General features: G+C 42.2%; 1 protein-coding gene across 7 annotated transcripts in view; it reads right to left on the reverse strand.

The window, feature by feature from the left end:
- The window catches only part of dlgap2a (discs, large (Drosophila) homolog-associated protein 2a), a 185291-nt gene that overhangs the window by 156372 nt on the left and 1320 nt on the right, over positions 1 to 27599 (reverse strand). For 5 of the 7 annotated variants that reach the window (XM_084915595.1, XM_084915594.1, XM_084915587.1 and 2 more), the window contains exons 2-3: positions 18406 to 18460; positions 17936 to 17983 (exon numbers count right to left, since the gene is read on the reverse strand). In XM_084915595.1, coding sequence (XP_084771721.1) covers positions 17936 to 17983; positions 18406 to 18460 — 103 coding nt within the window. The remainder of the gene's footprint in view (positions 1 to 17935; positions 17984 to 18405; positions 18461 to 27599) is intronic. The other 2 variants (XM_084915591.1, XM_084915588.1) reach the window with 1 other exon arrangement.

Here is a 27599-nt window from a genome sequence, read left to right on the forward strand (position 1 = left end):
CATCACTGAAATATCCAATCATAGGTCTTGATGTATGCTCGGTCATCCCATACCCAGGAAGTTGATTCTGATCATGTGACTGAATCTCAAGAAGGTGATAAAAGATACCTTCAGATTAACAATCAGCTTTCTGGGATCCAGTGATAGAAATGATTAAGTAAAAAGTTTGGACAACTGCGTGTTTCATAGACATGTAAACACATTTCTGAACTGGAGGGCTTGTGCCAAGAAAACAGCAGCATTCAGTCACCATACAGGGAGTGCAGAATTATTAGGCAAATGAGTATTTTGTCCACATCATCCTCTTCATGCATGTTGTCTTACTCCAAGCTGTATAGGCTCGAAAGCCTACTACCAATTAAGCATATTAGGTGATGTGCATCTCTGTAATGAGAAGGGGTGTGGTCTAATGACATCAACACCCTATATCAGGTGTGCATAATTATTAGGCAACGTCCTTTCCTTTGGCAAAATGGGTCAAAAGAAGGACTTGACGGGCTCAGAAAAGTCAAAAATAGTGAGATATCTTGCAGAGGGATGCAGCAGTCTCAAAATTGCAAAGCTTCTGAAGCGTGATCATCGAACAATCAAGCGTTTCATTCAAAATAGTCAACAGGGTCGCAAGAAGCGTGTGGAAAAACCAAGGCGCAAAATAACTGCCCATGAACTGAGAAAAGTCAAGCGTGCAGCTGCCAAGATGCCACTTGCCACCAGTTTGGCCATGTTTCAGAGCTGCAACATCACTGGAGTGCCCAAAAGCACAAGGTGTGCAATACTCAGAGACATGGCCAAGGTAAGAAAGGCTGAAAGACGACCACCACTGAACAAGACACACAAGCTGAAACGTCAAGACTGGGCCAAGAAATATCTCAAGACTGGTTTTTCTAAGGTTTTATGGACTGATGAAATGAGAGTGAGTCTTGATGGGCCAGATGGATGGGCCCGTGGCTGGATTGGTAAAGGGCAGAGAGCTCCAGTCCGACTCAGACGCCAGCAAGGTGGAGGTGGAGTACTGGTTTGGGCTGGTATCATCAAAGATGAGCTTGTGGGGCCTTTTCGGGTTGAGGATGGAGTCAAGCTCAACTCCCAGTCCTACTGCCAGTTTCTGGAAGACACCTTCTTCAAGCAGTGGTACAGGAAGAAGTCTGCATCCTTCAAGAAAAACATGATTTTCATGCAGGACAATGCTCCATCACACGCGTCCAAGTACTCCACAGCGTGGCTGGCAAGAAAGGGTATAAAAGAAGAAAAACTAATGACATGGCCTCCTTGTTCACCTGATCTGAACCCCATTGAGAACCTGTGGTCCATCATCAAATGTGAGATTTACAAGGAGGGACAACAGTACACCTCTCTGAACAGTGCTGCTGTGGTTGCACGGCTGCTGAGGCTGTGGTTGCTGCTGCACGCAATGTTGATGGTGAACAGATCAAAACACTGACAGAATCCATGGATGGCAGGCTTCTGAGTGTCCTTGCAAAGAAAGGTGGCTATATTGGTCGCTGATTTGTTTTTGTTTTGTTTTTGAATGTCAGAAATGTATATTTGTGAATGTGGAGATGTTATATTGGTTTCACTGGTAAAAATAAATAATTGAAATGGGTATATATTTGTTTTTTGTTAAGTTGCCTAATAATTATGCACAGTAATAGTCACCTGCACACACAGATATCCCCCTAAAATAGCTAAAACTAAAAACAAACTAAAAACTACTTCCAAAAACATTCAGCTTTGATATTAATGAGTTTTTTGGGTTCATTGAGAACATGGTTGTTCAATAATAACATTATTCCTCAAAAATACAACTTGCCTAATAATTCTGCACTCCCTGTATGTGATCATGATGACTGCGTATATTCATCTCATTACGCTAACTGCAAAGATAGGAGTCAAAAATACAACTGTAGCTTTACTAGAAGTACCGACGCTTGTGTTGAACCATTCTCTGGTGAGTTTTTGACTTTTGTACTCAAAGTATAAAAGTAAAAAGCTCATTACTCAAATATTAATGTCATATGAATATAATGTGCAAATCAAATGAAACTTTATTTCAATTTCAGTTCTAATTCTAATGAATGTGCTCAGCTTGAACATCTGCCTTCACAAGTAGAGAAAAACGAGCAAACAGCTGCGTCTGTTGGTGTCTGCATCGTAGAGAAATGATTTTCCCTTCACACCTAAACAGAACAACGAGTACGGTCAGAGGATAAAGTGGTGCAAGTACGAATCACTTCAGAACCACGTCTGCTGTGGGCAGCAGGGTTAGAGTACACGCTGCATTTACGCACTGCAGCAAAACCGTTTCTATTCTAACAGTAAAAACTGACAAACGCTCAAATAGAAGCACAGATCCCTGAAAATTCTGCCTCTTACATCGTACTTTTCTACTCTGCTTGAACACTCAGAGTACTTTATATAACACGCCTCGTTCACCCATTCATGCAAACACAAACACTAAATGCTTTCGATCTAACACTCACACACAGTCGCACTTTAGCATGCACCTACTCCACCGCCTGAGCCTCAAACACCCCAGCTCTGAAGTCCAGCCCTACTACCTAGTTGTAGATCTGCTTTCAAACTTTCTTGGTGATTCCAGAACGAAACGTCATAACACCTACTCATTCACATGTCTGCGAAATGACAACATTCCTCCTGCTCCCGTCCTCCCAGATATTATTCTGGCCCTTACATATGCAGACATTGTATTCAGGAATGCCAAACTATAGGCTCTTCTTCTTTTGTCACACGCCTAAGCCATCGTGATATCAAAGCCTTCTCCGTGCATGTGTTCATGCTTTTTCATCCCTTCATCCTCTGATCTCAGCAGGGATCTATCACAGTGAGTCTCACAGAAGTTTGGATGGAGGGAAAGAAAGCCTGTTGTCAAACATCTGTCGCATCGCAGCAGCAAAGGAAGTGAATTTGCTGCTCCATAATCTTCTCCCCGTTATCTCTCCCAGAGCATTAATAAAGCATCAAGCGAGTACTCTAGCAGATTTACTTTCTAAAGCAATTTGATGAAGTTCAATGCGGCCTCTGAACTACTGAGAGCTTGAAAAGAGCAACTGCTGTCGGTCATCTCTTTGTCCTCAGCGGCGCTATAAAAAAAGTGCCAGATTATAAGCCTGACATTTAGCCCGTCCACTTTTAACGTCGACTTTGGTGATCCACATAACCGAAACAAGCTCTGGCACTTATATTAAGTGCCACTGAATTTTCTCTAGCACTCTATAATCATTTCACTTTCACTCCTTTAATAACGAGCACCAACGTATGTGTAGTTGTCCAGTTTGAAGTTGAAATTTTGGAATCTGATTTGGACGTCCGAATGTCAAGTTTTTATTTCGACTGAAGAACATTTTCGAGTCAAATACTTGAATCTCCCGTGTGGCGATGAGATTACAGAACATCAGTGCTTAATGAAAAATGTCAACACTAGTGTCTTGACGAGATAACGCTGCCGCTCGTCAGAAAAACAAAGACAACTTCAGCATTTGTCCTCTACGTGAGCATGTCTGAGCTTCTCCTCAATAAATCAATTATCAGAAACATTTAACTTCTGCTTTTCGACGGATTTAAAATAAAGTTGATTATGTTTGATGATGAATCTGGTGTCTATTTCAATCCCAAACTTCCTGCTGTCTCTCTGTTTGCTCCTCGTGCCACTTCTTCTCAAATACAGACTCAGCTTTAACCCTGAGCAGTGACTCATCGCGACAAGCTGTGGAACGAGGTCGTCTTTTATCATCTGGCCAGTTGGAGGTCTGACTCTGGCCTTAAGGCCTATCAGGCAGGCAGGACATCATTACAGAAAGAGAGGGTGATGATGCCGCCCAGTTATTCCTGACATCGCTCTGCTTCAGAGCTGAAGCACACACCTGTCCTCTCCTGTTTAACTTCCTGTCATCACTCTTTAAAGGAGCGTCACTGTAAGCTACAGCTTCACACCTTCCTCTTCATGTTGTTATATCGAGAATTTGTCAAGTAAGTCTGCTATTAGTTTTTATTGAAGTCCAAAAACATTCAATTAAATTACAAAGAAATGAGAAATGTCTCTATACTCTGTTGTGTCTGGACATTTTTATTTCTCTCTTAGCTGAAATAAACTGAGCCACTCACCCTGCAACCTTGAAAAAGGTATTTTCAGAGGATTTCTCCAAAGAAGCAAAAATGCTGATTTGCATGTGGAAACAGTTGGAAGATGCGGGGGATCACTACAGACAGAACGATTCTCCCACCTCCCTAATAAAGAGAAAGAAGAAGAAGTGATGACACGTCAAGAAAAATGTGAGGAAATCTTTGAATTGCAAAGCCGAGTCCGTCAGAACTTCAGCTGATGTCTTTCTTTCTGTGTCCTTGAAAACAACAAGTGTCTCTCCATGCGTGTTTCTCATTAGTGAACAAACAGCATCAGCTGAAGAAATGCTAATGAACAGTGTGAGGGATGATTTCCATGCTGTTTTCCTGATTATCATTTTCAAGGGGGAGCAGTAGAGGAATGGGCTCGATCTTCTGCTCCCTCTAGGCATAAGCACATTCAATTATCATCAACAAATGGCGTTTGGCTGGATGGATGAGGAGCGCCCCGATGGACTGACCCCAAGAAAACATTATGGTCAAAGAGTTAAGACAGGCAAGGAAGCAACAGAGAGTGGAGACTACAGATGGTAGACTCGAGGTGAATTTGGCTAAGAGTATTCTAGAAGGTCGATGAGAGACAAGAAGGGAACGAGAGAAAGTTTTAAATCCCATAAAATTCAAACACTGCAAGATATCAGCCATATTAAGACCACAAAATGTGGCAGGATACCTGGAAAATATCCAGATTTGATTCTGTCCATCTGGATGTTTCATCACAGGGTCGGTCTGAGTCTTCTTCCACTGAAAACACAACGTCCAGATGATCAGAATCATCTTACTGGGATTTCCTTATCCGGATGATCGAGCATGCATCAAAACACCAGGGTCCTACAGCAAGCTCGGACTGCCAGCATACAAAGGCTGATCAAGCAAACCAAAGGCGCTGATCATGTGAAACATGGAGACAATGGCAGAATCCCCAAAAAACTGGTAACGGGTGCCAGCCACGAGGGGTACCCACAGTTAAAATTCAAGGATGTATGTAAGCATGAAAGCATGCCACATCAACATGGATGCTGGGAAGAAGCAGCTTCTGATCGTGCAGAATGGTGGACTGTCAATAAAGCTGGCATGAAACCTGCAGAGGAGATAAGGACTAAAACAACACAGCAAAAGAGCGACAGCAGCAGAAGAGAGCAAGGCAAACCCGGTCGTCATTTGAGTGCATCTACCACAACTGCATGAAGGATGACCCTTCCAGGATAGGCCTACTTAGTCAAAGCAGCCATTGCAGAGTCCATCAGACAGGATGGATCACCAACTCATGAGACAGATGGATGTCAAGAAAACCATTTCTGCTGAAACTTGATCTTAGAGTTACAGAACGAAGCTGGTGGTGAAAGTGGAAATAATCCAGTCGTTAAGTCTGACGTCACTAGCCATGTCTGGGCCTAAACTCCGCTGCAGGTCCATATATCAAACTATCACTATGGCATTACTGAGAGTTGAAAAACTGTCTAAAGTCTTTCATCTTTAATAAAATGATCAGCGTTCTGCTCTACCAGGTGTAACAATTGAGTTTAACATCCAGGCATCCATGAAAACAGAATTTATGACATTTAACAGAGTTAGAAGTTAGCAGGAAGTTAGCTCGCTAGCTTCTATCTAAATACAATATAGCATGTCCTGACTGCGGGGTTTTGGAAACAATTGGTAACAGAGCTGTACGTTTTGTACAGCTCTGTTACCACTTCCAACATAAATGAAGACAGAAAACTAAACAGCAGTGACGTTTGTAGGGTTACTGAAGTTTGGCTAGCTGGTATATAATGATGTGCTACGTGACCGCTAGCGACACAGCTATGTTAGCATAATATAAACAAGCTAACTTTTTTTCCACTCGATAAAAGTTAATGTGAGTGTTCTCGGTGGTCAGGAACAAATGTAATCGCATGGCAGGATGCTGTAAAAGGACCAAACTTCAGCCAGGAGAACAACTGAGATAATCCATCCACAATACGAGGTTAGTCATTCATATACTGCTGCATGGGCTGGACTGTAGTTACATCCTAAGGTTTCAAAAACTGAGCTTAAATAAATGATTAGCGGTAATAAAAGCCGAGGGAGGTCAACAGTAATCACTGACTGTTTTAGGAGCTTTTTGAGATTAAATAGAAGAAAATACAAAACATTAAACATGTTAACAACACAAAAGCCATATTAAACGCAGACTACTTTAGGCCCAGAAGTAGGATTTGTCACGTCATCACTTAACGACCGGATAAGTTAGGAAACCAAAGGTTTGCTTTGTTGGCCTCTGTTTCAAAAACAACCTGAACTTTATTGATGGACAAAAACGTGTTTCATATACCAAATAGAAACATTTTATAACAAAACCAGGAAGAGAAAGAAGATTCACGGATGTAGTGAAGCAGGACATGTAGAGGGTTGGTGTGACAGAGGAGGATGACCTGCTGTGGAGAACTCTAAAGGAAGCAGTTTAAAGAAGCAGAAGAAGATAAATGTTCAAAAATAATTTGCTACAACTGCAGTACTGATGGTCTGTTACAAAATGAGAGACCAAAGAGCATTAACTACTGGATGGCACAACATTTATATCTACATTATATCCCAAAAGAAAGAACAATAGAAGAAACCAAACAAAAGCAAAGTTGTTCTATTTCGTAACACAAAAGTTCATCTATATTCAATTCTTCACTCATTTATTTTTAATACACACCAGAGAATTGAGGTCAGAACTGTGTAAGGTGTTGCTATTTGACTTCCTGCCTTCTATTTGTTGTGGCTGATAATCAAATCACAGCTCGCAGCCAGTTCACGCCCGCTGGCTACAACTCCTCCACACATAATGTGTGTCCTCTGAAAACAAACCGATGTTGCAGTCACTGCTATTTGTCACAGCAACAGCACAAAAAAATGTAATTTGAACTGTGGTAAAAAAGCAGAAAGATAAGAATGGTGGCCGACAGGCAGAGAAAATGTTTCTTTGGGTAAAAGTTAATAGAGTGAGTTATGAGTACCTGAACGCCTGACAGAGCACACGGTGAGACAAATGTTTGCATTGACATCGACCCGTGTAGCTTTAATATTTCACTTATTCTAGAGCGCTGGCAATGGTTGCACACACACATCAGCAAAGAGAGACAAGCGCTCATAAATGCAAAGAGACGAGACTAATAAAACACACTGTGCATAAACAGGAGAAATACAAGTGTTTGCCTGCAGCAGGTTCAGACAAACAGGTGGAGCTCGGTTAGACTCGCCAGGTGTCGGGGAGCTCCGGCCTGCCAAACGAGTGCCATCTATTCAGCATAGCCGCTGTGCTAATAATGAGGGCTGAAATGGATGGCGTTGCTTTGGTGTAATTGCAGCAGTGGGAGAAACATGTTCGGAACATTGGGTACAACAACAAGACGGGCAACAGGGGAACCAAAGAGACAGAAATAGAGGTGGAAAGCACAAACGGTGATTTTCGGTTTTCATCTAAGGCTGAACTAGGCAGCTGTTCAAGGCATAAACCTTCAATGACAAAGTAACTGGCAGAATATTTACAGTCCCATCTGGATGTTGTGGCGTGCAACTTTCTAGGCTACAGCTCAGTTTGTGCTGTAAAGAGGAGGTTCATCAAAATGTCCTTCTTTGTCTTCTGTCTCTGCTTTCAGAAATTATACCATACATGGCATATAAAAGAAAGTCGTTTCCCAGTCTAGAAAGGGAGGTACCTGAAACACGTATTCTTTATAATCACTGACCCCTCTCAACAGAGGCTTGATTGTACAGGACTCTGAGAAAATGGCACCAACGCTGACCTCAGCAAACACATCTCTCAGTCGCTGGATTTAAGTCTGTCTAGGTCCTGAGTCTGTGGACTCAGTGGTTTTGATTATTATTATCTTATGTTTCAGGTTCATGCTTGTTGCCTTGTTCTGTTTTGTATTTAAGCTCCCTCTGTTCTGTGTCGAGCCTGCGTCCCTATACCTGCCCACATGTTCCTTCCCTGTTGCCATGTCTGATGTGTTAGTGTTAAGCTGGTGTCTGTGTGTGCCTGTTGTATTTCCTGTTTTACTTTGAAGGTCCAGGTCTCATGTCTATGTGTTCTGTTTCGCTCTCCACGTCTTGTCTGTGTCATTAGTGTCAGTTGTGTCTCCCAACTGTTCACTTCTGTATTTAGTGTCTAATCTTTGTAAGGACAAGAAAGACATTGTGGACAAAACAGGACACCCCCCATAATCTTTAGTTACAATATTATAGTTAGTTAAATGGTCTGATTGTTCAAATATGTATTTTCTTTGATTGTTGTAAAATAATGTGTGCCCCAGTCTCCAAAAATGACATAGTGCAGGAAGGGTAGTTATTCCTCCGTTACACCACAAGAGGGAGTATCCCCTAAAATGAGCATCTCTAGCGGGAGTAAATAAGCCCAGCCACTAACCATAAGGCAGTGCGCCTATAAGAGTTGTGTGAGACTGCAAAAGTGTGTAACGTTGTGCTATGTCTACATATATATTTGCAGATACAGTAATGGCGAACTCACAAAGCCACACTGGTTTCGATTCATTTTAATCCAAGTGTGCAACATCTTCCTACTGCTCGGTGTCGTGTTGCACTCAGTTCGCTGTGTGCTCTCTCGTCATGTCCTAGTTGGTTTTTCCTAGCATGTGCCTGTTAGCTTCTGGTTCCTGTTCCCAGTCTAGTTTCTGCATTTGAGGTTTTGATTTGTTTTTGTAACATTTATTGTTTTTAAGAGTTTCCAGAATTAAGGTTAGTTACCAAGTTACTCCCTGTTTCTGAGTCCTGCATGTTGGGTTCTTCATCCTGCCCGCCTACCCACAGCCATGACACTGTCTAATGCAGAATAATGTTCATCTTGTAAAATGTGTTTCCATTTAGAGTCAAAGAGACGATATAAGAGCTTAACCATTGGTTTTAAATTGGCTGCAGGTAATGATGTGTGTCCATCTTTCTGTGACAGACTGGTATTCTGTCTGAGGTAGATTACATCTTTCCAATATGTATTTACACTGATCAGACACAAAATTATGACCAGTAACACTGATCATCTCTTCACCAGGGCACCTGTTAGCAGGTGGGATATATTAGTGAAGATTATATCGTCAAAGCTGGTGTTTTGGAAGCAGGAAAAATGGGTGACGCAAGGATTTGAGTGATCTGAGATTGTGATGTGTGGGGTGTTCCCAGTGTGCAGTGGTCAGTATCTACCAAACATGGAACAGTGGTGAACCAGCGACAGGGTCATGGGCAGCCTGGGCTAACTGATGTGCATGGGGAGCAAAGGCTTGACCCTGTTGTCCGATCCAACAGACGAACTTCTGTAGCTTAAACTGCAGAACAAGTTCGTGCTGGTTCTGACAGAAAGGTCAGATTACACAGAGCACCACAGTGTGCTGTGCACGGGGCTGCAGACCAGTCACTGTGCCCATGCTGACAGTTGTCAAGTGCCGAAAATGTCATCAGTGGGCATGTAAACATCAGAACCGGACCACGGAGCAACAGAAGAAGGTGGGAACACCTGGCACCAGGATGCACTATGGGAAGAAAGCGAATGATGCTTTGGTCAATGTTCTGCTGGGAAACTTTGGGTCCTGCCATCAACGTGGATGTTAGGTTGACACGTACCGCCTACCTAAGCACTGTTTCGGACCACGTACACCCTTTCATGGAAACAGCATTCACTGATGTGGGCTTGTCTCAGCAGGACAATGTGCCCTGACACAAAGCAAAAATGGTTCAGGAATGGTTTGAGGTGCACAACAACAAGTCTGAGATGTTGACTTGGCCTCCAAAGTCCCACATTTCAATTCAATCGAACAATCTGCGACATGTTGGATAAACAAGTCTGATCCATGGAGGTCCCACCTCGCAGATCACAGGATGCAGATAGCACAGCATATGGATGGATGGTCATCTCTATGTGTATATGTATGCATGGTTTCTCATTTTGGTGAAAATAAAAAATGCTGCCATAAACTGACAGTCAAGACTTCAAAATTCTGCTAGTTGTGTTTATCTTTTAGGTACAGTCTTTGAATATTTCTCATCTCAGCTACATTAAGCAGGCTCTGCTTCCGAGGAGAACTGAAGTTTTCTCTGTTTCTGCCCCACAATGTGATTTAAAATGATCAGGAAAGAGCCTTTTACATAAATCTTGTTAGGTTCTGCTAACCAAGGGTCATGGGTTTGGTTACAGTTAAGTGGAGAAATAATAAAACCTGATTTAATAATTTAAATTAATCTATGCCAGCTAGAAAATAATAAATTATGATGAAAGTAATTATTATACTTTCTATAATATTGTTAGTTTAGCAAAAAAAAATTCTGCATTATGTTGCACTAAGCAAATAATTGAGTCAATTAATTTGATGAATTACCTTTTTTCAGTGTCAACAGTGAACCTTTAAACTCAGCTAGAGAGAAAACGATGTCCTTGCAAACAGCAGAGAGGAAGTACCAACTCTAGGTCTTTATTATTTTAAAATGCCAGCCAATAGGAAACCTGCACATAATCAGAGACTACAGGACTCCACTGAGGAGAGAGCTGCACAGACAGACAGGGTGCTGGATGACACTACACATATGCTGTGAAACGTTCCATTAGAGCCCAGCCTGGCGGCTTGCTACTTCTCACTATCACCTCCGTGCACACACAGACTCTGGCCGACTTTCTTCGGATGATCTATCTGGTCAAGCACTACACAGATTTCTGATAAGCTTTTACAATCACCCCTCTGTCACCGTGTGACCCCAATTTTTTCTCAAGCTATTCCACGGAGACATGCAGGAAGTAGGCGGCAGCTTTTCCTAAAATTTCCTTATGGAATGAGAAATGTCTATAAGTGTTTTCTTTCTTCTTGCATATACAGTATTTGCCATGCTACCTGCACATTAAGCATGCAATGATCGCTAAGGCAGCATCAAAGTATCAGTAGTGTCACTTGTTTTATGCTTAATTATTCAGTTCATTCAGCTTCAGCAGGTATGAGTGGGAGATGCTCCCGTCTTACATAGCAACCAGTCTCCATGCAGAGTTAAAGGTATAACTCTGAGTGTCTGGATTAGGGGTGGGTTTTAAAAATCAATTCATCAATTAAAATCGATTCTGGCTTGGATAATGTGATATCGATTCATTAAAATCTTGAATCGATTTTTTAATATAAATGTATTTTGCCCGAAATTCCAGAATCTCAGGTGAAACGTCACAAAATTTTGACAACCACCAAACATTTAAAACAGTAAATGAGAGCAGGAACACGGCTTCTGCACAAGTTCTGATTCTGCACATAAACACAAAGCGTGGACCCGCCGACGGATCAGAATCAGTGAGATGTCGCCTTTCTCACCCGACGGCACGGACACGGTCGGGGCTGAAAGCCGACAGCTCGCTGATTCTGATGTTTCGGCGGGTCCGCGCTTTGTGTTCACGCCCTTTTTGCGCTGATTCTAAAGCTGTTAGTTTGATCTCTCTCCAAACAATATTGACCGAACCAGCAGCAAAAGAAGATCCAAACTACGCTTCACATAAACATCGTCATGGACTTTTGCTGTTTTGCTTCCACCAGGATAAAAATCACACTTCATGCACAGCTCTCTCTCTCTCTCTCTCCCCCCCCCCCCCTCTCTCTGTACTTCAAGAACAGTTTCCCGTCTAAAAATCTGTTTTCTGCATTATTCGCTTGCTTGTTACGCACAGGTCTACCGTTATTTACAGCGCTGTCGGCCGATGTTTTTTTTCCTTTTACTTACTTCCGAAAAGAAAACCTAATTTAGGCTTCTGAAAAAAATTTAAACTTTTTAAAATTATGCAAAATGCAAAACGCTTAGCTGTGTCTCTAATAAATCCGCTGTAACTTCAGAGGTAATGTTCATATGCTGGTAAATGGTTTTCTTTCGTTTTTGATGTACTGCAGAATATTTTTTATAAAATCCCAGGCCAGGAAAATCACCTTCATGTTTTTCTGTGTTTTATCTTCAGCTACTTTAACACAAAGGCATCTGCTGTGATGCTCACACCTTTGATAAAGTGTGGAAAGTGTCAGCTTCCTTTTTATTGATACAAAAATATGTAAATGTACTGATCTGAATTATAATATTTCTGACTGAGGCAAAATTTCCCAGATTCAAATCCAATTGAATTGAATCGATTCAGGACCTTGTGAATCGGAATCGAATCGATTCTAGAAATCAGTGACGATACCCAGCCCTAGTCTGGATAGAGTCGACAGCTCCATCTACGTCTCCCATTAGTTAGAATAAGGCTGTGAACTGATTGTCTGTTTGTGAGTGCAGTGTGTCATCATAAACTATGATTATGTGTGTGTGACTTCTGATTAAAAAGGCAAAGGAGGAATGAGAGTTTATTAAAAGAAATTAAAGGTTTGTCAGCACAGAAACAGAAATAGGGAGAACCTCCCACTTCCTTCACTTCCTGCCACCGTCATTCATCCATTAACGAGCAAGCTGGAAGTGAGTACTCAGCGTTAAATCAAAGCTTTCTCCCAGTTTGCTCATTATGTCAGGGACAAGCTGAGACAGACAGTCCACGTAGACCAGCTGTCCTCCAGTCATATACTATACAATTCAATGACAGGAGTCCCCACAGACAGATGCAGCACATACTGAAACAAATTCATGCCAGGTAAGTGGGCTGCACACAGCTACACACCGAGAGTGCAACACTGTCCAATGACACAACAAATAGTATTTTTTTTCCACCATGTACATGTTGTGAAAACACGAGAGGTACTGAATAGTCAACATTTTTATATATTTATCTTTTATTAGATTAGAAAAATAAGAATTAGAGTTTCCACAATTATGGTCTGCAAATCCAGTCCCATAGTCACAGCAATCGTCGTGCTTAGCTTGTGAAAGACATGCACTTCAGTGCAGTCATTGCTTGTAGAGAGTACACATTCCAGACAACAGTCAAGTTTTTGGCTCGCAGTTCCTCACACAGTTAAGTTGAGGTGAGTAGTAACAGCTGGAAGAACCTTCTGCCAGCACAGTTTGGGATTTTTACTGATTTTGTTTGAGATCCTTTAAAGAATCTGCAAGTGTGCCTGTGCACAGTCTGCAGGGTCACCCAGTGGGCACTTCCTGGTGACTGTGTGAGCTGATGCCAGGGTGAAGATGAAGTTAATAAGCTCCAATATGTGAGGTGACAACTGCCAGCACAAGCAGCATGAAGTTATCTGTAAATATTCAACACCAGAAGCAATCTCCCTGTTGCTATTACGAACACGTTTCCATAATGTGTGCATTCAGCGCCAACACACACACACACACACACACACACACACACACACACACACACACACACACAAAGAAACTATGGCCACAGTGTGCTGAACGGCATCTTGACCACAAGACACTGAAATGTTCCTGAACTCACAGGAACTTAAATTCAGAGTTTGCATAATGAATATTCAACTTGACCAGCATGTCCTACTTTGGAGATCTCTGACACCTCGTGGGAGACCTTCAAACAGTGGAGCCGAGTTTCCCTCTAATAAATTATGTTTCTGTGTCACATTTGTTTATGATCAACTTGCTGCACGGACCTGGAGGACGATGCCAGGAGCTACAGTCTACTCCTGTAACAGTTCAGTGGCTACGCTGGGGGGAGTGCAGAGCAGGAGAGAGGGAGGAGGCGAGTGTCGAGGGTCCGGACTAACAGTAGAAAGTGGGAAAAGCTGAGGAGGGGAGAGTGTAGGACTCATTATCATCTTGTTAAGGAATAAACATATATTGTTAGTGCTTATTTTCTGATTATATTGTTTTATGTATTTTAGTAATAAAGGCTTGTAAAGCAAGTGCTCAGCCAGACTGGAAAACAGGAAGTTAGTGTAGAGCTGTACAAGCATATAAATAAAAACAGGAACTAGTAACATATAAGGAGTTGTTTGTATCGAGGCTGTGTGTGACGTGTAAAGTACCAAAATAACACCTATGAGAGACACTTTTTTAGCTTCTAATGTCAGAGATTCTGCAACTGGCTTTGGGCTGTGCAGGGCTCTCGCTTCCCGAAGATGATTGAATAAAGAATTATAAATGTTTTGACCACTCTGAGTCGGGTTTTCTCTGTTCTATCATGGGGATCAAAGAATCGGGTTTAATAATCTATAGCAGCTGAGAGTTTAGCAGGCAAGAGAAAGCTGCTGATGTCCTCCAGCATGCGCACACACGCACTTTCATATCTTAGTGAGGACCTCTCATTGACATAATGCTTTCCCTAGCTACTCTAACCCTAAGTCCTAACCCTCAGCCTAAACCTAAATGTAACCCTGACACTAAAATCACATTTTGAGCCTTCAAAGTTGTGTGACGGGCGTTTTGTTACCATAAGTGACCGTTGGTCTCCACAAGTAAAGTAGCATGCTAGCATGCTACTTTTGTCCTCAGAAAGATGTCTAAACATGTGCACATGCACACACATGCCGTCAGCATTCACTTATTAGCTCCTTTCAAAATGCAGTATTTGTATTTTTTCCAAGTAATTTTCTCTGAGTTTCCTTCTGATGAGCAGGTGTGATATACAGACCTGCCATCGAGGTATCTGAGAGCCATCAGAAGGAGACAGGCTCTCCCTCGTTGTCTTGCTTTGCTGCAGATTGATATCAAGTGTGTTGAAGGACACCATGTGTGCAGCGGCCGGCTGTGCACATGTCCAATGTGTGTGTGCGCATTTAGGAAAACAGGCCGGGCACACTCACATGGAAAGGGACAGCCCGCCCGTTAATTACGAAAGCTAACAGAACAGCTGCTGATTCACTCCGGTGTCAGTGAGATTCACAGCAGGACGGAGAAGCTCAGGCGGGACAAGAAGCATTAAGATGGACATGTGACTCACATAAAGTGAAGAGTAATGCTATCAGCTCATGTAGTTCAGGGACTTTAGCTGTTTTAGACGGAGACGCATCAGAAACTTCTCATGCGGCGCAGATAGCTTGAACTTGAAATCTGCCTAATTTCAAGTGTACACGTGAATTTACTGCTTTAGAAACTTCTCTGCCAATCTAATAACATCTTGAGTCCAAAGCACTCAAAGCACCCAATCGTACACACATTGATACAGGTGCTGTTTGTCTTCATCTCTCTTGTACCTAGTCTGATATTTGAATACACATTCACACTCTGACGGATGCATCAGGGTTCAGTATCGTGCTCAACGATGCTTCGACATCCAGACTGGAAAAAGCTGGGAAATCGATCCTTCAACCTTCTGATTGGTAGATGACCGTACATCACCCATACATGTTTTTTGTTTTCCATCTCAACATAATACCTGCTGTAAAGTCTGTCTGAATTTTATACATGCCATGATAACAATGATTTCCCTTACTGTTCTCATACAAAATATGATGGGCTTGTGTGTGTTACTGCTATCAATTCATGCATTTAAAATTGTGTTTAATAAGGTAAGTGCACGTCTATATGTAGGAATATTTATTACTATTATTAACAGCTAATTTTCTACTAATAAAATGCAGAAGACTTGGGGTGAAAACTGAGAATGAGTAGTGGAAATGTGTGTTTCTGTGTGTGTGTGTGTGTGTGTGTGTGTGTGTGTGTGAGAGAGATACTGTTAGAGAGTCTCGTGAAGCTCGAGGAAACTAAATATGAATGAATGCAAAACATTAAGTGTCCAAACACTGCAAAGGCTGATAAAAAGTCACAACACACAAACGTCTATGTATATATATCCCAGAAAGAAAGCTTTGCACAAACCTCAGTGATTGTAAAATGTTTGAAAAAGAGAGAAAAGCGAGAGCAAAGCAAGACACCGTAAACATGCCATCTACAACAAAATCATCCTAAAACTCATTCAGTGGATGTGAAGATTGAACCAGTTTATGTACCAGTTGCTAAAGTCAAATATGGAGGTTTTATAGAGAATTACATAAATGGAGCGTTTAGTTACAATGCCAGAGTATGAATTGGCAAGTGTCTTTAAACCTGGGATAGTACGAGATGATAATAGGAGTACAGATATGAATGGTGAAACAGTCTCACGCTAATTAATGTCTATAAATAGGACAAATCTGTGAATGTGTGGCACAGAAATGCTGAGTGCTCATCAGGACAAGGGCTTCTGCTCATGGAGTACTGCAGGAGCAGAGGGACACGCTGATAACAGTGAGAGTCTAAGATTACGATAAGCCTCATCCTTCCAGCTTCTACGCACCGGCTTTCACCGAGCAGAAGCCGGGGACAGATGAGAAAAGTGTTTCTGAGGACGAGGTGGATTTCCACAAGGAGTGAAACCGCCCAGGAGAGGGCGCCCCTCGCTCAGTGAAGTATACCAGAGCTGAGCGCATGCACCAGGACATGAAAACACACATACACACTCACAGTGCAGCATCTGTGTTGGAGATATCAGTCTTTTTATGGGCATTACTTCCTCCTCGAAACATTCACCCTTCTTACTCTGTGCTCTCCTAATTCAAGCCCTACACCGAGTGTTTCCACTCACGCTGCTCCTCAGGCGGGCCCGACTCAGTACGGACGAACTCGCTGGAGAGCGTCCTCACTCAGTGCCTGTATTCATTTATGCCATCTGTTTAGCATATGCAATCACACTAGCACTACATCGTCCTGTCGCTAGAGAGATGACAAAATACAGTATCGTCTACTGGCACTCTGTGTTGCCATGGAAACAGGATGCCAAGGTAGACATTAATCTGCAAAAGCTCTGACTCGTATTTGAGATGGAACCTGTGGCTGAATGATCAGTGAACTTTGGTGGAGGTGCTTCTCAGAAAATCAGAGGTTTGTTGATGTGGCGCCGCTGAGGATTCAGGAGAAGCGCTCTGCACGGTGTCTTCTTGACAGCGCCATCTTTCTGAACGAAGACATTTGCAGAGAAAGGCAATGACTTTTTTTTCTGTGTGCATTTTGTTTTGTGTTTTTTATGAAATGGAGTTTGTGGGGGGAAAGTAATACTGCTGTCAAGGTACTATAGACACATAAACACAGATGCAAACATCATGAAATAAACTCTGCATTCCAGACAAGTGTCTCTGGAACCCTCAGTGGAAAGGTTTCAGAGATATCCATATTAATAAGGTTATTATACGGTTATTTTAATGTGTGCTCACTCTGTCAGAACACCTTGTTCTAAGACCAGCGCATAGGTGTGTCCTGGGGGTCCTCCAAGCAACTAACAGCAACTTATTAAGACGTGGACTCTTTTTAAAAAAAACATTTCCCCAATATAAAAAGAGGGCTGCCACATGCCTGCAAGCATCACCTATCTGGCATCCTTTGAGCAAGGAGATCCTGTGGATGAGAGTGGAACATTTATGCTCAGAATAAAACTACAACTAGTGGTTTACAGGTTTGTAAACTTCCTTATCTGCTTAAGTGCAGATAATCTTGTCTATATGGCCCATCAAACATTAATTTCACGCTGCGACAAATCACTCACAGCGATCAGCTATAACTCAGGCCATCAGCTGAAACTTGTACGTTGCCAGGTCTCTCTTTCCCCAAGGTTGCTGTGCCCTCGCTCTACTCTTAAGCACGTGTGTCCCACCTTGAAAAGTCGGGCAGGTAGCTTTCGAGCCATGTGTCAGACAAACAGAAGGTACAAAGTGCATAACAGCAGAGGGAGTTGATGTTAACGTGTCAAAATGTCCACGGTGCTGATAAATTCACATCAGAGTAGCACTAACGAGCTTTTGTTAGTGGGATGGATGGTGTGGGAGCCCATGTGCATGCAGTCTCGGTGCAGTCGAGACGTGGCAGAGCTGCCAAAGGAAAAACGCACAGAGGTAGAAGAAAAGTCATTATTGTGAAAGCTGCGGCCAGGTACCTGAGTATATCTCCCTGCTCTTCAATTTCATCAGCAACCTCTTCACACCTGCAACGATGTGAAGAAGCCCATCACCATCACACGTTCCAACAACTGCTCCCCCAACTTTTCCCTTCCCTCAGGCATGTAGGTAGAGAAAGTTAATCCACACAGAGAACCCCATCAGATCTGACACATGTTAATGTTGCTAGGGGTAGCAGTGAGGTGGGAAAGGAATAATTTAATGTAAGAAGGATAAAGTGAGCAGTTTGTGGCCAAACAGTGAGGTCAGGGCAGGTCAACACTATGTGAGAAACATGGTCAGCTCCGAGATGTAGAGCACGCAGACAAATATGACCCCCCCACTGAGTCTCCATTCCCCGGGATCACAGCCTGCTCATTACTCTCACAGACTGGCTCTCGCCTTCTATCTCAGCACTGTGTGTGAGTGGTGTCATTAGTGGAGAGGGGGACATCTGTTAGGTCCTTACCTGTGTTCCTGTCTGGTAAGATACAGCAATGCTTCTGCAGTATGCCTGGCAACACCTTCCAGGAAACAACAGAAGAAGAGCAGAAGAGATGGAAAAACGTTAATATCACAACAGCTCAAAGCAAATAAACAACTCCGGGCTCAGCGGAAATGCACTGAGCCATGCTGAGACCCACAATTACAGAGAAGCAACAGATACCCATTTCTCACATCATTAGCATCAAAAGGAGCAGCTCCCACCTTTATCTGCAACCTTTCTTCTGCAAACTGTGGGAGATTCATTTTAAGCTCTGAGTCAACAGTGGAGGTGCAGAAACATTAAGGTAAAGAGTGGCAGTGGGATCGGTGAATCCGACACAAATAGGAGCTCTGCTCCATTGACATCTGTTCCACAAAGTTTTAGCAGCCATTGCTATACAATAGCCAATTATTAGATTAGATAACAGCCTCAGGCTTTGGAGCAATCAATAATTTATGCCAACAATCTATTCTGTGAGGATGCACCACAAATTTAATCGATTCAGATTTTATCTGAACTTCGAATGTTTTGTTATCATCTCCCGTCCTCTGTCAGTGACCGTTTTGTTCTTGGGAAACGCTGCTGAATTATTTGTGTGCAGACCTGAAAAATCACTGGGTTTTGTAATAACAGCTTTGTTCAGCTGCGACACTGAATATCATTACAGGCATTATTATTGCATGATTTCTATCAAAAAAAAAAAAAAAAAAAAAAAAAAAAAAAAAACAGCTCTTGGATTGTAAACAAAACCTGAGATTCGGCGGTGACTCAGCAGGTCCCATCAGTCTCTTTTTGTCTTTGCATCTGACTGACAGGCTGATTGTTACCTGAAATGGCTTTAACAGTCGACAGGCCTCTTTATTTCTTCAGCTCTATTTTTTCCTTGTCATTATGTTAACATCCCTTTACATTTGCACTCACTCGTTATCTTGGGCTGCTCTGTCTCGCAGAGTTATTTCACTCAGATCAGATAAATGTTCTTTTTAATTAAATGGGGGAGCATATATAAAAGGTACTTGAAGAAAAGCGAGAAAAGCCTGAAAAATAGAAATGAACCCTTCTAGCTCATCTGTAGGAGACAGCAAGAAGACACTACATCATCCATCCAAGAGCAGGGCAGCAGACATACTCTTATTGTCACAGTCTGGCTGGGGCAGACTGTATGTGTTTGCAAAAGAGGACTCAAATGCAGACCAAAAACTGAACGTGGCGTGGATTTAACAAAAAGTGAGCCGTTTAATATGGCTGGTAAAAAAGGTACAAACAAAAGGGCAAGGCAAACTGAAGCAAAATTAACACAAACCTAAACTGGGAAATCTAAACAAACAATAAGAAAAACCTAGACAAGGAACTTGGAAGCATGGGAAACATGGCGTGGACAACAGACGACCTGACAATCACACACTGGAAACAGGGGACTTAAATACACAGGAGGTGATTAGGGGAAGTGGGAACACATGGAGGAACAGCTGACTGACATGAGCCTAATGAGGGGACAAGGGAAGTGAAACTAAATACAATGAACAAAGAACACATGACTCCTTCAAAATAAAACAGGAAACATGAGACAGACATGATAATACAAACTTGATAACATAAGACACGCAGCATGAAACACGAAGGGTGAGGGGAAACTTAAATACAGGGGAAGAAAACACAAGGAGTCTAATAACCAAATGAACTTAGATAACCTAATGAACAAAATAAACTTAAAACGCTGGGTCAAAAGACCCAGGATCATGACACTTATCTTGGAAATTCACTTACTGCTAGCAGAGCATAGTCCTAATTATCTGCATCATTACAAACACTTAATTTTGGATTTTCATTCAAAAACATTACTTTCTGAAATAACCTGAACATGTATCTCCAAAAATAAACATTTTCAGTCCACCAACACCAAAATTACTGTAATGTTCAGCGATTCTTCACACGAATTATTTAAAAACAGAAAAATGAACAGTTAACATGTGAGAACTGAGGTTTACATACAGTAGGCAGAATAAGTATTGAACACCAATTTTCTAAGGAAATATATTTCTAAAGGTGCTGTTATCATGAAACTGAATGTCAGTAACAACTCAAACAGTCCACACATGAAAAGAAACCAAACCATAGATAAAAATAAGAAATGGCACAGGGGGAAAGTGCTGAACACAAGAAGAAAGGGACATCATGAATTCTTTGAGCTATTAGATAACAATCCTGCCACTTAGTGCAAATGACTATAATCTGGTTCAGTCCTTAAAACAGGAGTTTCATTACCAAAAAACATCCCATGATGGGTAAAACCACTGAACTCTCTCAAGACCTTTGCAACTTTATTGGTAAAAAGCATACTGATGGCACTGGTTACTGGTTTCTAAACTACTGAAGGCTCCAGTGAGCACTGCTGGGGCCATAATCTGGAAGTGGAAAGAACATCATTTCACCTTAAACCGAGCACGAGCAGCAAGATTTCAAACAGAGTGAAAAGAATGATCAAGAGAGTCCAGGAGCCGGGGAGCACCTGTGGCTACGAAAAGACCTCAGTCAGCAGGTACAATTATTTCAAAGCAAAAAAAGAAGTAACACACTCAACCACCATGCCTGTACGCACACTCACTACACAAGACTCCACTGCTGAAAGGAAAGCATGCGTTTAACGTTTGCTGAACAACATTGCCTGAGAGCTTAGTCTGGTCAGATGAGACCACAACTGAACATTTAGATGCAACATGTTTGAAGGTGAAAGGGCGCTGAATACCACCCCAAAGCACCAACAGGAAAGCTTGAAGGTGGGGACATCATGGTGAGGGGCTGTTTTCCAGCATACAGCACTGGCACGCTGCGTATAATTGAAGGAAGGATGAATGCAAAAATGTACGGAGACATTCTTGATAAAAATCTGCTTCATCTAACAGGATGATGAAGATGAAACGAGGGTGGGTGTTTCAGCAAGACAGTGATCCGAAACACAGCCGAGGAAAAAAATGAAAATAAAGCTGCTGAAATGGGCGAGCCGATCACCCGACCTGACTCCAACTGAGAATCCATGGAGAACTGCAGCAACCTGCAGACTGTGTGGAAGAAGGAGCCAAAAATCACAGCTGAGCTGAATGTGAGTGACTCGTTACTCCTTACAGGAGGGGAAGCTGTTATGACCAACAAAGCCTTTTGTGCAAACACATAACTTCATTCATGGACATCTATGGTTTGATTTTTTTCTATGGATGTGGATTAGATGGGTTGTTACGGACATCTGGTGAGAATTTAATGTCAACATCAGCTTTAGAAATATATTTACTTAGAAAATTGGTGACGTGTTCAGATCGTACTTTACCCGTTGTATATGATGGATGAGGAATGATTCATCAAAGAACTATGACAGGGCTATAAACACACATGGTAATTAGGGAGATGGGAAACACCAGGGAATGCAGCTGCAACTAATCAGACAACAGAAGCAAATCCCAACCCAACAGACACATGAGGGACAATGCACAGGGAACACCGGGAGGCTGGGTAAACTGGAAGAATGTATACAATAAACACAACAAAAATAACTGAGCACCCAACAAAAAATGGAAGATATAAAAGACCAGACACAAATAATAATGCTGTCAAATAAAGCATAAGAACCTACAGAAGCACTACGAGAAATAACAAGAACTGAATAACCTGGAAACGAAATACTGGTAAACCAGGGATGAACTAAAATCCAGGACTTACAAACTGCTCATGACAGTTATTTTACTGTGTACATGCGACTGTAGTTTGTCCTGCTGAACATATATTCAGCTCAGTCTCCGTAATCCAGGTTCTGCACGTAAAAGTGGGAAAGAAAGTTCAGATATAAATGGACAGCTCTGCAGAGATTATGACAGAATTATTGGTTTGCATTACCCAAAACAGCTGCATGATGCACAGATTTAACTAATGCTGGGAGCTGGCTGCCTGGCAGAGACTCGCTCTGGAGGAGAGTGGAAAACAAGCTGTCAGGGACACTCTTGGTACTCGCTTCTCATTTACGCTTTAAAAGGATTGGAGTCGGGAAGCAAGTCATCGAATTTCACAAACCAAAACGTGTTAGGCATCTGTTTGTTTGTCTTTTTAAGCTTGTGTTGAGATGAACGCAAGAGAGGATTTATGTTTTAGGAAGACAGATTTACACACACCAGAACAATCCCACGGACACGTGTAACTGGGGCAGCTGCAAAAAACACACGATCGATAATCAGGTAAAGCAGACTTGCTTTCTAACGTACAAACATTTGAATAGCCGGTCTGAATTCATGCCAGCGCCAGACATACATTATAAAAATAACCTTAATTAGATAAAAGCCAGGTAATTATAATCACGTGTTACATCAATTATTTCATTTGTTTTACAGCTTGCTTCAGTCAGAGGAAAGACGCTGTCCTCAAGACTAAAGGCCTAATCCTGTGCATGAGTCCTCAGTCCCCACTGACACATAAAAAGCCTCAATTGGCTCGGTTTTTATAACAACCAGCTCTGTGGAGAAGATTTAAGCTCTAAAATCAGTCGATGCTTTCACTTGATCATTTTTTTCATAAAATCATCTAAAACTCCACGAGAGTGAATTTATAGACAGTAGAAATCATTCCTACAGAAACACACTGTGCATCTGTTCGTTTTGGGAGGTTTTTCTTTGGTGCGTGTCTGTTTGTTTTCATGTCTGCATGATGGGAAAAACAGAGCTTCTCTTTAAACCTCAAGCTTGTTGATTTAAATATAGTTTCACGTCTAGGACAAAGCAGACACAGAGCTACGTGCCTCCTCTTACAAAGGCATACTTTCCAGTGTTAAAGCACTGATGAGACAGTGGCAGAAGAAGAGAGAAATAACCAAATGCATGCTCATTAACTGAGATGAACAATCAAGTAGACCAACTCAGGTGAGTCACTCACCACCCAGCATCCGTGGAGAAACGTTCTTCTTTGATATCAGCTCTCTGTGAATGACCCCAGGACTTAAAAGTACCGTCATTTATCTGGGAGATTGTTTTGTCTGATGCTGATGGAGCCTACATCACGAGAACAGAGGATGTGAACTAGCTTTCATAACTGACTAAAAGTATAGTTATGAAATCAGAAAAGTTGACCTAAACAAGTCTTAATCTAGCCTGTGACCTGGATGACTCAGAACCTGCACAGACAAAAACAAGTCTGAGCTTCACCGCTGAACTTCTACTTTTCTCCTCCACACTGGGAGCCGTGTACCCTACAACCTGTCAGCTCACAGCGGCTGAACCGGGCTGGTGTACGTGCCTCCAAACAGGTCAGGCTCCAGCGCACCACTGTCATTTCATTCTTCTGCTCGTGATCTGAGGCTTACCATGTCAAAGAGCACTGAACTACTCTTAACCTAATGCTGCAAGACTCACTACCTTTAGTACAGGCAGTTATCACAAGTGGCAGTATATAACAGAAAATCTTGCCGCCTGCTGCTGAGGGACAGAGTGCAACCCATGGCGAGCTAATGGAGATCTGAGCAGATAGACGGGAAGCAGACTCACTCCAGCCCATTTCAAAGCTCTGCCTGAACACTGTCTGCTCGCTTTCCATCTGGTTAAATGCAGCGGTGCACAGGCTGAGCAGATGATAAGGTCTGCACCTCCCAGCAGTGGCTTTTAGGACACACACAAACATGCAGCATATTTAAGACTCCTTCCAGTGTAATGAAGTCCAAGTAAACAACACAATAAAGTCAGGTCACAGAGCTGAATCAACAGCAGTTTCAGCAGAAACGATTCGTTTTATAACAATAGTTTTATTAGAGGAGAGTGCGGCTGTTTGAACAAAGTATGAAAGTAGCTTCATTCTGCTGATGTTTTTTATCATTGGTGGTAGGATACATCAGATTTCATTATACATAAATAAAACATAATTTTCCTCTTGTTGAGCTAGTAATAATTCTTATTATATTATGATAATATATCTATTTATTACTACTATTATTATTATTATCTATTTGTTGTTATTATATGTTTAAGACAGGATTTACCACGGTTCAGAATATCTCTGCTTGTTTGCCCACAAACTCGTCCTACACCATCAGGAGCTGAGCTACCAAACTGGGCACACAGGTGCATCGTCTGCCTCTGACGGTTCTTATCTATAGCAGACATTATTACATCATCATTATGCCTAACAGCCACCTCCCTCTTCAGCTGCTCCCTTAAGGGGTCGCCACAGTGGATCACCTGCTTCCATCTCACACTATCTCTGGCACACCAACACTCCGCATGTCCTCCATCAACACATCCATGAATCTTCTCTGAGGCCTTCCTCTTCTCCACCTGTCTTGCAGCTCCATGTTTAATATCTCCACCAACCCTCCTCTGCATGTGTCCAACAATCACCTTCCAACAAGCTAAAATTACCTTTGAATTATGCATGACATCATCATGTTGCCTAGCAACCACCTAACAAATGGCCAAGTTATGTTAATTCATGTATTTAGCAGGTTACTTTGTCACTTCTATCCACACAAGCCTGATATGGTAGAAACTGTAAATATTATAGTTAAAAGCTCCCTGTGATCACATCAGTAGATATCACATGTATCATATCATACACTCAGATATTTCAGTCAAATTAACAATAAAGCACTGTTACAGCAAAGCGACCTTCACTTTGCTTCTTCAGGGTGAAGTTAGTGGCACCAGAGAGGAAAACATGTAAATGAAAAGTAAAAGGCAGGGCCAGAAAAACAGGCACCAACTGCAGGGATGTGTTTGCAGGGTCAGATGAAGGACAAAGCTTTACATAGATATATAAAACAGGCTTTGATACCTTTACGTGAAATGTAAATAAGTTGGTATACAAGAGCAGATGTATGGCAAAGACTTCTGATGTAAAAGCACAGAGTCAGCCTGTGGGTGTCAGAAAGCCCAACAGAAAGACGCCATACGAAATATCATAAAACTAATCTGACAAAAACAGATTATAGCTTTGCTTCTGCTTACTTTAAGTCCAGCTTAACTTACATGAGATGTTTCTCTTACTTTACACTATAAATTTCACTGTAAACATCAGACTAAACTTTTCTTAGCATTAATTTATCATTTAAGCACCGAGCCCCTGGAGAACAACTCTCCAGAGGTGGAAGCAACACGATGCACAGTAATCACGGCACGGATAGCCTACAGCATCCACTGCTCCTCTGTCTCGCTCTGTCTGCAGACCTGCGTTTGGAGTATTTACAGCAAAGCAACTTAAAAAGAAAATCTGAGCAGCCCGGGTTTAGAAACATATCCTAACAGCTTCACCACACAAAACTTTTTCTGGCTCTTAATCAAAATCCTTAAACTTTGTCCCAGTTAAAACTCGCTCTGCCTTGATTGTCCTTCATTAATGCCGGGTGCTTTTTTCCAGCTGATATATTCAAGTTCACTGCTCGGTGAAAAAAGGCCGATAAAGATTTGGTTGTAAAGAGCTTTGGCCAGCTGTAATGGTTCCACACTCCACAGACGAGACCAGTTGAAATGGGATGGTGTGATGCTCTTGCATTAGTGTGAGATTTTATATTTTGACAGAGTGTTAACACGAGAGGTCTTTGGGGACATATTTATAATTCCATTTAGAGCATGAGATGATTTACCTTTGTCTCTAGTCAAAGAGTTTCAAAGGCGCACAGCGGACAAGAGACACAGCCGCTCGACTCTCTGCTCGGCAAACTCTCAAAGGACAACCTTTAGAAATCGTCATCAGTGCTGATATCAAACTATTTCTATTTACCGCTAGAGAGAAAAGGTCACTCAGGACACCGGCTCGCCATGCCTGAGGGCTACACGTCGGTACAGTAGCACTGGGAGAATTCAGGGACGCCCGTCTGTACGCGTTATCCCACTACAGCACAAAGGTGATTAAATGACTGCGGCTGGTTTGCAGGTATGCACAGATATCCCCAGACACAAAGGACTCACACACACACACACAAACACACACTTGGATCTCATGCCTCATGTTTTATATTCATAAAGCAGCGTCTCATCCATCCCCTGCACTCACTCTGCATCCCTCTACTCAAGCCAAAACTATTACAGGTTCATTCACAAAATGAACTGAGGTATAAAAACTGAGGCAAACACATGGAAAGAAGTTGGATTTGTGTGCACGGGCTGGTAAGAGAAAGTCTTAAAGTGAGAGAAAATGCTGGGACATGCAGGGGGAAGCAGAAACACATCCGTCACAGAGAGCGGATGAATAAGAAAAGAACCTCCTGAATGTTTCAACGTTTACTTTCAGTCACACTGGTCTACATTCATCGCTGCTCTTCTGCCTCTGCGTTCACCAAAATGACATCACTGCATGCAGAAATGCAACGTTTGAAGTTTGTGCTGCATCTTCAAATAGATTATGAGAGCCTTATCGTGTCACTGCCAAGGAGCCAAAGTCCACATGAGCCACTCTTTTGTGTGGGCGCAGAAGCGAGTGCACGCTTGTGCATGCAAGCAAAAAAAGAAAAAGCGACCTTCAATTTTCAAAGTGCTTCTGGGAGGAAAACAGTGTCAGTTTCCAATTACTTTTTTAAAAAATGCAGGCAGTGGATTTTAATTAGGCACCCTGCTTTTTAAGTGAAGAAATTGCCTGTTAGGATGAGTAAAGATTTCTCAGTGAATCATCGAGCTCTCATTGAAGGGCTGAATTGTCGCTGGGTAAAGCAGAGGTGGCGGTGTGAATGGGGTAAAAGGTGGGGAAGTGACATGTCATTTTTCAGTCCAGGCCTTACAGCGGTGACCTTACATTTCTCATCTGCCACCAGCCAGGACGGACAGACGATATATGGTTATGGTTAGATACTGCGATCCACATGCAAATCTGCACACAAACAGATACTGACACTTGCATTTCATGCAGTTAGTTTGGTGTCAGACCGATTGCTGTTTTCAATGAGAGAACACGGGGGCGGTTTGCAAAGACCCCACATAAAACATTCAGAAATCACATTTTCCACATATGGCCTGCTATACTATGCAATGCACAGACCTTCAGCTCTATATCTTACACATCAGTGTCTCACCCAAGAAGCTGTGTCACTGAAGGAAGACTAGCTGACCGCTACTGTCTAAAAATAAGTGCTTTTGTATTATTGAGCAGGACAGGAGCGCAGCATCGAAGAGTATCCTGGTAAAACTTTTAGCCACTTGTGCGAACAGCAGTGACTCCAT

Source organism: Perissodus microlepis, chromosome 19 (genome assembly GCF_051167445.1).
Source record: "Perissodus microlepis isolate ML-2025 ecotype Zambia chromosome 19, ASM5116744v1, whole genome shotgun sequence".
Lineage (NCBI taxonomy): Eukaryota > Metazoa > Chordata > Actinopteri > Cichliformes > Cichlidae > Perissodus > Perissodus microlepis.